This window comes from Teleopsis dalmanni, chromosome X (genome assembly GCF_002237135.1).
Source record: "Teleopsis dalmanni isolate 2A chromosome X, ASM223713v2, whole genome shotgun sequence".
NCBI lineage: Eukaryota > Metazoa > Arthropoda > Insecta > Diptera > Diopsidae > Teleopsis > Teleopsis dalmanni.
In genome coordinates, this window is record NC_051848.1 from 13,986,122 (window position 1) to 14,000,437 (window position 14,316).

At 31.2% G+C, this 14,316-nt stretch overlaps 1 protein-coding gene across 1 annotated transcript in view; it reads left to right on the plus strand.

Moving 5' to 3' along the window:
• The window catches only part of LOC119687945, a 64,346-nt gene that overhangs the window by 20,053 nt on the left and 29,977 nt on the right, over positions 1-14,316 (plus strand). The window contains exons 3-5 of the mRNA XM_038102507.1: positions 6,823-7,448; positions 9,842-9,961; positions 10,223-10,390. Coding sequence (XP_037958435.1) covers positions 6,823-7,448; positions 9,842-9,961; positions 10,223-10,390 — 914 coding nt within the window. The remainder of the gene's footprint in view (positions 1-6,822; positions 7,449-9,841; positions 9,962-10,222; positions 10,391-14,316) is intronic.

Genomic DNA, 14,316 nt, shown 5'->3' on the forward strand with positions numbered 1-14,316 from the left:
TGAACCACTTTTTTGACAAACTTGAGTCACCATCTAGACAGGGAAACGATAGTCTTTAATGCAAACTAGTATCTTACAGCTTATATATTACGATTTTCGAAAAATGCATGTATGTTTAAAGATAATGTTTGTATCTTTCAATTTACATTTAAATAATTTTTAAGGATTAATTTTAATACATACTTTGATAATGTTAGTCTTTTTAAAGACTAATGCTTTAACATTTTTAAATTGGTCATAGAGTGAATAATAATCGCTGTAGTTAGTCGTAACACTCCGAACCAATTACTCAACTGATTGTCACAATAACCATTTAAGTGATATCTTATACTTCAGCTTTGCTTTCTGGCCTCATACTTTACACAAGATCCATAAATACCTATCTAAACTCACAAAATACTGAATGACCCAAATTACTATAACAGACTTGAAACTGTTATAACCACGAAGCCATCAAACTGGTGACAACACTACATCTAAATTTTCAACGATGTTTTAAAAAAAACTCAGCTCGATAAAATGAAGGAGTTGTTGTGCTGGCAGGAATTGTTGTGCGATAATTTACGAAATATTATCTCTTTTTGAATAAATCTTTTTTTGAGTAACTCATAAATGAGGAAGATTATTCAGTTACCTTAACAAAAAGATAAACTAAAAAAAAAATAAAGAGGAATTTAAGTAATTCGCTGGTAGCTCTCTACAAATATTTTTAAATCTTGAAATCAAACTTAACATAAATAAAAAATTTTGGAAGAAGCTCTAAAGTAAGTCAACATTTTGGTATGAAGGAATGGACATTTTAACAAGATTTTTTACTATCATATAAAGCATTTCTCTACCCAACAGTGCAAATAAGTCATAGTAAGCTCCAAAATACGGCATTTTGAGGTTAACGTTAGCACTAGAAAGCTTTTGTCTAAATGTATAAAAATTATGTTGGTACGCACTAAAACCATCGTTTGTGGTAATGACATCCATAGATATTTTTTTCAAACACAATCGCGTATTTGAACGCGTTCCGACAAATACAATTGAATTAGATCAGATTGTTTAATATTGATCTCTCAAGAAGCAAGTATTTACTAAAGATATTTTAAGTGACAATGTTCCTTTGCCATTTCCTTTCTCCTTTTATATTATGTTTTTAAAGATTTGCAGAGTTTTCTGGTAATAAGGACTAGATAAAATTAGATTAGATTTTAAAACAGATTGGAAATTTGTCATCACGTCACTGCATCCTTTGTGGATTATTTTGACATACCCATTTTAGTTCCATAGACAAGTACCAGTTAAGAACGGCATTATGTCCTTTGAAGAGATGTTGTCTAATTCGGTTGTAAGTGGATTGGGCAGTGGATAAGTGCCGAAGTCTGAGTCTGGCGATACTATCACAATGACACAGAATGTGTTCTGCTGTTTCCTCTTCTTTGCAACAAAGTCTGCACCTAACATCTCTTGTAGTATCTAGGTTTGATGGATGTTTTTGCAGGTTTAGCATTACCCAGTGAGAAACTCTGTGACAAGTCGGATGCCACTTCTGTACAGCGTAAGTAGCTCCCTAATGCTGACTCTTGGCCGATACAACGTGGATTGTTTAGCTTGTATGCAGGCAATTGTATTATCCCAATCAGTCTGAGCTGCTCAAGGACTATATTAGGAAACAATTTCCCTACATAATTTTTAAATTAAGGTGCTATGCAACCACTTTATAATATAAATTTTATATTATAAAATACAAATTCTACATTAATATTCTTATGCTACAGCGGATAAAGAAATCATTTTCATAGAAAATTGCATATGAAATATGCAGAAGTGAGCAGACGTGAGCAGAGGTGAAGGAATTTAAATTCAATTTATTCCCAATAAGCTGACGAAGACAAAATCTTTGACACTGCAAATTGACATCTAAATTTAAAGCATTGAGTGAATAAGTATTGTGACAGCGACACAGCAGATCTTGACTTTTCCACTAAACCCTAACAAATCAACATTTGTAAGACTTCATTGACATGCAAGCGCACACAGCAACATTCATAGTAACACACTAGCACACTAACACACTTCCACATAAAAGAAAACTCATGTAATGACTGTAATACGCTAAACCATTTTGTATGCACTCGTAAAAATTCTAACAAAAACATACAAGCAAAAGCAAATATGACAAGATTCTCAAAATGTAATTGATGCTTATTAAATGAGGCCGCCGAAACACCAACACCAACACAACACTAACAACAACAAATATGGAATTGATAACGACAATCAAACTGAAAAGGTATGTCAAAATCAATAAATCAGTAGCAACAACAACACAGCTGAACCAATAACAATGACAATCACAATAACACACATTTACACCTTTTCTACAAATGGACAAATGGGCAAATGGACAAGAAAAGATATTTGGATTGGTCGATTTATACAAGCTTAAGTAAGTTTGTTAAAAATTATAACAAAAAATAATGCAAAAAATAGCAATAACAACACACAACAACGACTTACAAAAATATAGATGCTAAACAAATCGACGTGTTCATATTCAACAGAAGAAAGACAGGAGAAGAAGAAGAGGGCAATTCGCATTCCTAAGCTTAGACCAACAACAAATCTACACTGAAATAGCACAGCAACAATAAAAACACTAACAACAATAAGAACGGCAAAAAGTGTGCACATATTCTGGTTCGTTTGCAAGAGCCATTTGCAAACATACGAAATGTCAGTGACACAAAACAAAAAGACAACGTAGAAAAAAATGGAACGAACGAAAATAATAAGAGCAAATTGAATATGAACACATGTCACGTATACGTCGCGCACTTTACCTGTATTTGTAAACGTAAACGTATCGAATTATGGATCAGAACGGCATGCCTTGCGGTTGCCTATAAGTACCTTAGTGCGTGTGGGCATCTGTGTGTGTGCTTGCTTGCATTCAAGTGTATATGGCCTAAATGTGTATGTGTGTATGTGTGACACATTTACTTTCATGCATGCTTGTTTGCAATAACTTCGGGCAAAAATTTTCATTTTCAATTTATGCAATTCAATTTACAAAATTTTTCCTACCAATTTTCTTCTTTTATTTTAATCTTTTCTCTTTTTTCTTTTCACTATGTGTTGGTTGTCAATTTTTTTGTTCACAGAAATCAATTTGTTCGATAGTTTTGTTTTTGTTTTTTAATTTATGCACCTTACATGAGATTGCATATGAATTTTAAGTGACATGCGAAAAATAAATTAGATTTTAATGAAAAAATTTGCGTCTGTCTGTATTGCAAGGTTAAAATGGTATTGAACTCAGGACTTTTCTTATTTTCGTTGGACACTCCACGTATGGGCTTGTCTACGCTGAAGTTATTTCAAGACCCTACTTTCTGGAGTACCTCAAAGATTATTAACCTACCTTATTGACTTATTGATACACAAACGGATGGACTTTCATAAATCGATGCATCTGATAACACTAATCAAATTAGATCAATGATTGATATACTCTGTACCGTCTCCGTCATTGCAGTAAATTTCAAAACAATTAAGTAACCCATTTTCCACAATATACACTCCACCTGTATTCATCACGTTCTTACATTACAAGTGCAACTTACTTAACCTATTTTAAAAGATGCTAGATCATTTAAAAAAGTTAAAGGCCTTTTGACTATGTAATGATCACCGAGATACATAAATGTAACTCACCATGTATATGTCTTCTATGTCTACCGGAAATATTTTGAAATACTATATCCTTTAAAATTTATGCTGTATACTATCATCGAAGATATTAAAAGATAAAAATAGAAATAGTGGCACTTACTTACTACTTTACTTACTTAAACGGCCATAACACCACATTACCATGTTTTAGCCTCACGCAGCACTCCTCTTCAGGCTTCTCTGCTGTCTGTGCACCTTCTCGGATCTCGTATATCAAGTCCGTTGCTGGTCCCTCAATTTGATCACTCCACTAGAGACACTGTCCACCTCTATACCTTCTTTCAAAAACTACCGCTTCAAATACATTATTCGCCGGAACTTAACCATCCATACTCACGACATGACCAAGCAAGCAAAAGCACTGATTTTTAATTTGCTGAATTGTATCAATAACGTGTTAAAAAGCGTACAGCTTGTGGTGCATTCGGATGTGGTCATTGTCGCCAACTCCTGGAAGAGCAAAGATCTTCCAAAGAACTCTTGTCTCGAAAACTGTCAGTGCTATTATATCATTTTGATGTTAATGAACAATAACAGTTTAAGTAAAATACAAATATCGCTTTTTCATATTTTAATTTAGTGAACTCATTGCTCAGCATAGTTATGAAGTAATTGAAGACACATCAAACTATTGTTTTAAGAAGTTACATTTTAATTTAAGCTAAAACAATATATTAAGGAAATCTAAATTTTCAATACATTATTATTTTATACGTGGTGGTTAAATCATCATATAATCACAAAGTAAAAATCAGGATAATATATAAGTTCCATGATTATGTTACTAACATCAAGTAAACTCTTTTTCCTGCGACTTAAAAATGGAATACTGTCAATCAGGTTGTGGAGTCGTAAAGTACCTTGCCTCTTCTCTTATAAACCCACCATATATACTTGATTCTAAAAGCTAACTGATATAGTGTTGATGCTATCAACACTAGTACTGAACTTGTCGATTTTTTATTTTACGTTTGCACTACGCCTGCGTCTGAACATCCCTGTTTTGAAACAGTTTCAATAATGTATCTTACGGGAATAGAATATAAAAAATATGTGTGTTATTATTGTTTAAAGTTAAAATTTATTTATAATATTTAATTGAAATATTAATAATAAATATTGCAGATAATATGTTTATATACTGAAACATTTAAATATAAAAATAATGCAAAAATGCTTACTAACATAAAGAAATGGAAATCAGCCCAAAATATATGCTTCGGCTATTTAAAAAGTGAAAAATAATTATAAATATAAATGTAAAATATTCTCAAAATATTCTATATAAAATATTCATATAAAAAAAAACTACTAAAAAACTTTAGTGTACTGCTGATTTAGGTGTCATGTATTGGAGTCTTACAAGTATTATTCCGACGCTCGGTAGGTATTGAAACCAAGCTTAAGTCATTATATATATGTTGATGTGTTGCAAAAACTCGTTATCACTAAGCAACCTTATATTGATAAGCAATATGTCAATCAAACTTTAAGCCAATCAGTCTATCAATCTGTCAAACAACTAATCAATCAATCAAGCATTTTCGCAATTAATCACTTTTCAATAAATTCAATAATTAAACTTAATAAATTCATATTTTAAAATAATTTTAAGGTAATTGGCATTAAATTCATCAAATAGCAAAGCGCAAAATCATTTTAAGTCCATTTATCGTTCGATATAATTATTAAAACATTAATTTCCCATTTTGATTATTTAAATTTTTTCTTTAAAATTATAGTTACATTTATTTTTGTTAATTTTTTAATTAATGAGTTAATGGAATTTTCTGTATTGGCTGCAATTTACATTTTGTATTCCTAAATGAGCAAGCGTGCAAAGTATTTTGAATCATAAGCAATAATCGAAGCATGTTCCATTTGATTTTAATTGCAAAATTAATTAAATTATAATTTAATTAATAAACAATTTATTTTTTATGACTTTTATTTAATAACATCATTTTTTTCTGTTTGAGGAAATGCGTAAATATTTAAAATGCTTTTGTGATGGCAAATTTCCAAATGTTTTAATTTGAATGCAAGCAAAATTTGTACCAAAAATTAAACAAATTTAATATAATAACTTTAAGCAAACATAACATTTATAACCATCGTTATCGTTACATATAAAAACTAAAACATTTAAAAACAACAACAGTCAAATGTGAAAAACCAACGCAATTTAATACTTCATTTAAAAAAAAAAAAGCACCACTCGCAACACTTTTCTGTGTTGCCACATCAAAGCAAAGCACAAAGAACACAGAAAAAATCGTTTAACGGCGAATTTAGAGCGTAAAGTGCATAAAGTACAATGACTTGCGATTAAGTTTCATAAAAAACGACTCTTTTTACTCTGCAAAAACCCATACTGGGTTAAAGTTCAATCACTTTGACTTTTCGAGATTTTTGCTTACTGATGAAAGGTCAAAGCAGTAATTTAACAGTTAAAAAAGCTAAAAGCGAAGCACAAAAGAATAACATATAAAATAGAATTTTCAATATAATCACAATAACACAACACCCACAATCACTGTTAGAATCACAGTCACTGTTAGTATCACTTACCCCCTCCCCACCACTCACCTCCACTTCATGACCAGAGTAACCCACAACATATCTCATTTGAAACTCAAAAAGGAAGTTATTAATGTTACACATGCACCCCCTTCCACCACAAATCTCCTCATGCTCAGTGGCTTTAGTGCAACAATTTTAACGGCTGCAAGTGCGCAATTTTCTTGTATGATTTTTCTTTTTATGTGAAAAACAATAAATAAATGCAACAAAAAAAATTAATAAACAAAAAGAGAAGCAAGCAATTACAAAAACAAAATTCTGCTTTTTACTGTGATTTTTTTTTAGTTTTATAATGTAAAATATTTTTGCGTACATTTAAAAATGTTCTTCTTTTTCTGTTTCTTTTTCCAACTGAAAAAAATCACAACAAAACACACACAACACTGCAAAAAAAAACGAAACAACTGAAACAAAATTCCCAACAACAACACTTTTTTAACAATGTTGAAAAACGAATTTGTTGTAATTGAACGTCTTGTAAATGATTACAATAACAACAACTGCTGCAACCACAAGGATATCACAAGTGAAGTACCGCCACCACATCCGGTGTGCTCTGACGAAGTCATCATCAGTTGTCGTCAATCACAGCAACAGTCTACACATCAACATCAGCAACAGCAGCAGCAACAGCAACAGTCAAAATTACAGTTGCAGTTATCAAAGGAAACGCAATCACAACAATTGCAACAACAACCACAACCACAACAGCAACTACAACAGGAACAACAGGAACAATCGCAATCACTACTATCAACAACACATTATAAACAACAAAATCAAAAAGTTATCACAAGATCACAATCATCGAAAGTTATACAGGAGCTGCAACATCAACATTCGGCGCATCAGTTAAAGCAACAGCAGTCGTTGCCAACAACACTGCATCCACCAGCTGGCAACGCTAATAACGCACATCATCCGCACACCTCAAAATCCGTGTCGATATTGGTTTACAAAACCCTAAATACGGTTTTCAAGAGTAGCCGCAAAATAATTGTACGTGTCTGCGAGGTTGCCAGCGTTAAGAAATCCTTCACCATGTTTAAGTTTAGTAAGGCCGCCGCACAGAATCGTGCACAGGATCGTGCCAATGCGTGCACTGGTCATGATCAATTTGTCAAACCACCAGTCTCGGACAAGTAAGTTGAAATGTGTACTTTAATAAGAAAGATTCATTTGGAAAATACTACTGTGGAAAAAATAGTTTTCTTATAGGACCCATTTTATGTAAACGATATAGGTGTTAGCATTTAAAAACAATGGTAAATATAAATGGAGTGGAACCAAAGGTAAATATGAAAGAAATAGACCTAATCCTATTGAAGTATAAAAAAATTTTTTATTTGACTATAAAAAATTCTTCTGGTAATCATGTTATTAAATCCTTGTCATAGAGTCGATATCATTATACTAATGGAACTTTTAAAACTCAGCTGTCAATTAGAATACCGGACCAATTAGTCCGATTAGTTAAAATAATACTCCATTGTCCAACAAAAGCAATTCGTTATAGAGTTATGGAGTTGATTATTTAAAACCATACTAAAGAAATTATAAAAACTATCGCTTTTAGTCGGCACATAGGACTAATGTCTTTGCATAACTTCAGGTTTTGACTTTAAGTTATAATACAGTATATAAGAGCGTGACTTAAAAAATCAGCTAATTTCTTTAAAAAACGGCTTAAACTGTTTTTTGTTGATTTGGTGATTAGTCAAGTTCTAGTTTAAGATATATAATATCTTGTAAAATATGTAGTTTCAGGAATCCTTTCTAGACAGTTACCTGTGTATCATGATTTGATAATGGAATTTGCTAAAATCTGCTATTTTAAGAAACTTTAGGCTATATGCCTATACGTCTATTATATGTCAACAAAGATAAATAGCTGAGATGTGGGGCCTTGAAGTTGCAAATTTTTTTTTGTATAGTTAGTGTATTCTTTGAATTCTTCGTATAATAATATATTTTGGTTGATGAAATGGTGTGGTAATACTTTTAAATGCAATTTTTTTAATGTATCCAAAATTTAATTCGTTTATACATAAATAAATTAATAGGATCACCAATTATTTAATACGGCATCACAATGGGCCAATAGGCCTAAGTGGATCCACTAGGGATCACCGGTATAACCTAACCTAACCTAACCAATTATTTAAGTATTGGTTGTATTTAAGGAATTTTTTATCAAAAATAATATTGACATTCCCATTCATGAAATTACTTAACACCATTAAAATCCCAGAACTTTTAATGAAATAATATTGTCTTCTTCACTTACCAAACTCAAAGAATTTGAAGGCATTAATATTGTATGCTCTATGAAAATAAATTCAGTAGTATTTGATAATCTGTCATGTAGCAAAAATTTCTGAGGATCCTCCACAAAATTTATTGTGCAGCGCTTTTACTTCAATTTATCTACTTCTACTTCCAATTAGTAATGAAATTAGCATACGTAGACTTTATATGTTTATAATGGTAACAGACCTACAGACTTAAAAGCCAATTGACAAGTGGACTGAAAGATCTGAAGATATTTGCAGTTTAATTGAAGAAATCTGGTAGACCTTTAGAATTTTAGCTATCTAAAATGTTAATTTGAAATGGAAACTGCTTTGCGGCTATATCACTTCAAATACTTCCTCAAATAAATATGAATTTAAAGGATGAGGTTTGACTTGAGCAGAATACTCTGGCACGGATCATATGAATTCCGGTTCACACTAGAATTTTCGGCAATAAAATTACTGATAAATTTGTCAGGAAAGAGGCAGCCTCACTGAAACTCAGAAAGCTATACTGCCGTATTCTAGCCGAGCTATTACAATCGAATTTGCATATAGGAACAAATGACATAAAGGAATTTAAGTACTGTACATAGCTAAATAAAAACAATTTAAAAACCATCACAGAATGTCTGACAGGGCACTGTAGGTTGAACTAACCCATTACAAAACTGGGAACTCTGATGGAACTTTTAGTAACTTTGTAAGCAAGAGAATGAGACCCCAAAACATATGCTCGGAATTCGCCCGGCATTGATTCATAAGCGAAAGAAGTATCTATGTAGGCATCGCTTGTCGACCTCTATAATTAATGGAGGAAATTAGATTGTGAGAAATACTCTAAGTCTGGTCATAGTGCAGATCTAGTGCAAATCTCCTAATAAAATTAAAATAAACTTAAACTAGAATAAGGAAATCAAAGTACAAAGTACAACCCTTGTTTTCCACACTAATTGTTTAGTTGTACAATTTATTTTTTCTACGGTAGTATTTGACTTTAAATGAAAACTCTTCAAGTTTTCGTTTGAAATCTACTTCATCTCTTCCAAAATGTTAATGTCTATTCTGTTCTGTTATTCATTTTACTTAACTTCCGCAATTTGTGACATTTTAACACAACCTAACCCACTTTAACTCCATACTACACTCTCTCACTTCAACTCACACAAACTCCTACAACGATTTCCAACACAAACCCTACTCACATGTTGGCTTACTCTAACGCACTTAACCACCAAAAGAAAAGCAAAGCACATCATGAAAAAACTATACAAGCAAAATGGACTCAAACGCTCCAACTCGGCCATTGAATTCGATGTTTCTGCCTTAACTGCAGCGAATCGTCGCCAGATTTACAGTCGGTAAGTAGAGAGTCAAAAACAAACTCGCTAACTAACTTATGAAGAGTTTTTAAGAGATAATTATTTACTAATTATTACTTTAAATGTGAAACAATGAAATATATACATAGATATATATATGTATATCTATATATAAATATATATATATATATATATATATACGTATATCTATATGCATAAAAAATGTAAGAGCAATTTTGCTTTTTATATTTTGATTTCATTTTTTATTTTATTTTATAAAACTTTGTTTGTGTCTTACAGCAATCGTTCGGCCAGTTCGGAACAAGATAATTCAGATCATTCCGAGCACTCGGAGAAATCACCGCTGGTTAGCGCGAGGTTAGACAATCTAGCTAGGCTATTTTTTAGCAAATCGATGCCAGCGGAAACCGGAAGTAGAGATACCATAGAATCAGTGCTAACAACAAGGTTGCATTCTATTATTATTTTCTTCATTTTTGTCTTTTTATTTTTTATTTTTTTTAATTTTTAATTTTTAATTTAATTTTTTCTTTCTTTCTTCTACTATCTTTTTCTCTACATGCATTCATTTTGATATTTTTATTGTTTATTTTTTTTTTTTTAATTTTAAATTTTTAAATTTGTAAGATTGCTAACAAAACTTAAATTTTATTTAATTTTACTGAGTTCACATCGGTTTGTGTTTTCCTCATGTTTTCTCATCTCATGAAAATCGTTTAAGTATGAAATTAAATATTTTATTTCTTATGTGTGAAACTCTAACAATTTATGTATTTATACAAATTTATCATTATTTTTATATTAAAATCTTGAATGTGTAGTCGAGTTAGTTCCGTTTGCAGGCACTTTTGCATGCATGTTTAAAGATTTTTTATCTCCGCTTTCGATGTTGTTAATTCAATCTAAAGCTTTTTACATTTTATTTGGATTTCAAATTAAATTTATGTATTTCTGTAAATATGCAAATATGAACACATAATATACTTAAGTGCACTTCACATTAAATGACCTCTATTCATTTCTATATATATGTTTTGCATAAAACGTAAGATATTCATATATTCAGATATAACTAAAAATTGCCAAAATAATTTAGGTAATGTGTGATATCAAAGTATTTCAAAATCTTAAATTCATTTGGTTATGGTATAACCAAAATACATTTAAAATTTAATTTAATTTAATTTAATTGAAAACAAAATAAATCTGTACTAATCTGTTCGAGGGAAAACTTACACTCACGAATGCTTTTCACAGGTATATAACAGGAAAAATTAAACGCAGGTATGTTCTTTTTTTCCTTTAAATGGTTAATGGTTAACTAGTTTATTATTATCATTAAATAATAAGCTATGAATACAGCCCGACCTAAAAGATCTATCGTGCGCCTAAAGGCGATTCAAATCTACACTATTTATTAAACTCATAATTGCTGTGGGCCTAATTTTACCTATTTGATTTAGCACTAAGTTCCCGCTTCCAAGGTAGTCGAGCCTACATCTTGCCGCCGCTGGGCAGTTGCATAGGATATGTACTGCTGTTTTTGTCCTCTTCATTACAGAGTCGACAGGAATCACTTTCTACCGCACCTATAATCTTCATGTGGCAATTAAGTCTACAGTGTCCTTTAAAAAGTTCAGTGTAGATTTTAATATCGTTTCTGCTAAGGCCAAGGATAGCATTAACTTTGATGTGTTCAGGTTCAATGAAACTTCTTGACTGCCGCATGTCTTGTTGGGCTCTCCAGTGTTCAAGTAGATTTTGTTCTCCCGTTCACATAATAAGTTATTTCTAAAACTATTTGTCACCCCGCAGAAGAGCTCTGGACTAATGAAAGGTATATATGCACCCTTCTTTGATAGGGAGTCTGCTATTTCATTGCCCTCTTGCCCTTCATGTCCCGATACCCACATAGTTTCTCGATGCTAGGGTTTTGAGAAGTTGAAAACACTCCCAGACCAACTTTAATTGGAATGAAGGGTTAAATAGATAAGTGGTTAACTAAAAGTTTCAAAATTTAATACTAATTCAAATTTTTACATTTTTATGACATTTGATTACAACAAACATAGAACGTGGTGTAGATTTAAACTTTTAATTCTGGTGCTAAACTCCATCATGAGTCATTGCAAGATGTTATCCAGCTTAACATATTAAGAGTTAAAGAGTTAAATATAAAAGGTAAGATTTGGGATGCTGATATAAAGAAACGATGAAGCAAAGGCTGGATATGCACAAGCTGACTTTAATCAGTTCAAGATTTTGAACTCTGAATACCTAAGAAAGACATAGCCAACGATTAATCGAATTTTTATTGTGTCATGAGATTATTGTTGCTGTGCAGGAAAGTTTTAGCTTTTATAAAAAATCCACCTCCTTCTCTTCTTCCTGATTTACAGTTAAAAGAATTTATTTTGAATAGAACACAATTTTTGTGGGTTTGAAGTTATATTCTAAGCACTGCTTCAAATATAAAGTTTAATATGATGAAATTTTAGTCCGACAGCAATTTTAAAAAAATCTCAAAAAAATAAGCTTTTAAGCAAAAATTTATATGTATGTCTACAATCTCTTCTATTCTATCTATCTCTTTCTCTCTCTTAGTGTGGAAATTGAAATTGAGTTTATTTCTAACCACAGAACAAGAACGGACTTTTATGTTTCCTTAAATATGTATCAAAAATAAAGGAAAATTGAGCAGAAAACATCGATTGATATGAATATAGATTTCTACAAATGCTGAAAATTCCATTTCAGTGATTGATAAAGATATTGTGATTTAAACTACAGCCGTATTACACGCTTGTATATAGAAAAGACAGTATAAGTCAAAAAAAAATGGAACGACATTGCTTGTGAATATGCTCTGTGATGAATGTTCTCACATCCATAACTGAAGAGTGGAATTGTGTGGAAAAACTGAACTGCATCCTGAGGGTACTGGACTAAGTACTGAAGGGATTTATGATTAATTTTCTGGAGTAGTTCAGCAGAAAGTTGCGAAGGTCGAAGCTACGAAAGAAACTTACTGATTCAACTAAACTTGCGTGAGAAACTGAATTAAAAAAAAGAGCTCGCCATCTGCTTAGCGTCTATAGTTCAAACGGTTACGAAATTTTTAATATAATTCGTTCAGAGGGAACTGATTCCAGAGCAAATTAAATAGACATAAGAAGGAGAGTAAGACAGGCTCGCTTTTTATAATGCAGCAATTTTAGCATTAAAATCGTGATGCTCGTCTCGGATTCTCCGTATTGTCTCCTGAAGTTCAACCAAACTATGTTTACTATTTTTTAGATGCAATTGGTAAGGGGCGTCTCACAATCACAACTTTCCCATCCATATTTTCTGCATCACTGACAAGGTTATAAAAAATTCTCAAGATCTGGGTATAACACGAAGTATAACATTCTTCTGAGTGTTAACATATATAAGCTTTTGTCTATTTTATTATTCAAACTTAGTAATTGTAAAGTGAAGTCATTAAAATTAATATTTTAACCAGATTACTGAAGCCCTTCATTGTATGGTTCATTTGCAATTTAAGTATGCATTTAATTTTACCTTTCCAATAATATAATTATATTATTTAACTATTAAATATTATTCATTGATATGAACATAAGTTCGATCTATGTTATTCTATTATCCCTTCAAGTTGGGTTCCCGTTCAATTATATTCTATGCTATTGTGAAATCCCAACTGCCCAACTGTCTGCAACAGAACATTATTCGGATGGTTCTTTGAGGTATATTAACATTGCACTATTATATTTTTTAATCGATATATAAATATCGATTAGTTATTTATATATATAAATAGAACTATAACGGAATACGAAATGCTAAATTTCAATGCTTACAATTAGTATATAAAGAAACCCAGTACGTTAAAGAAAGTTTATTTGTAAAACTTTAAAATTAAGAAAAAAAATTTTAAAGTGAATATAAAGAATTCTATTAAAAATTCATTTATGGGATTAAATAATATTATTAATACATGAGTGCTTATATGTGCCTTAACTTTACCTTTTTTAAGTACGATAGGGAAGAGTACTGCAATCGAAGCCATACAGAAAATTTTTAAAAATTCATCAGAAACTCATAAACTAGTTTAATGGTAGGAAGGATTGTGGCAGATTGGTAAGAATTGTCGAAAATCTATAGAATTTTTATTTTCGCAAAAAGAGAGGTAGCAATGTTATTGAATTTATATATATTTGTGATGGTATGAGTATGGTTACAAAACAAACAAAAAAAAAAAGAAAAATGCATGACTGCAGCAAACTGCACTAGATAATGCCTGATATGTACCAGAAAAGTATGTGCAAGAAATCAAGCAGAAAAACTATTGGCAATTTGTATGAAATTTT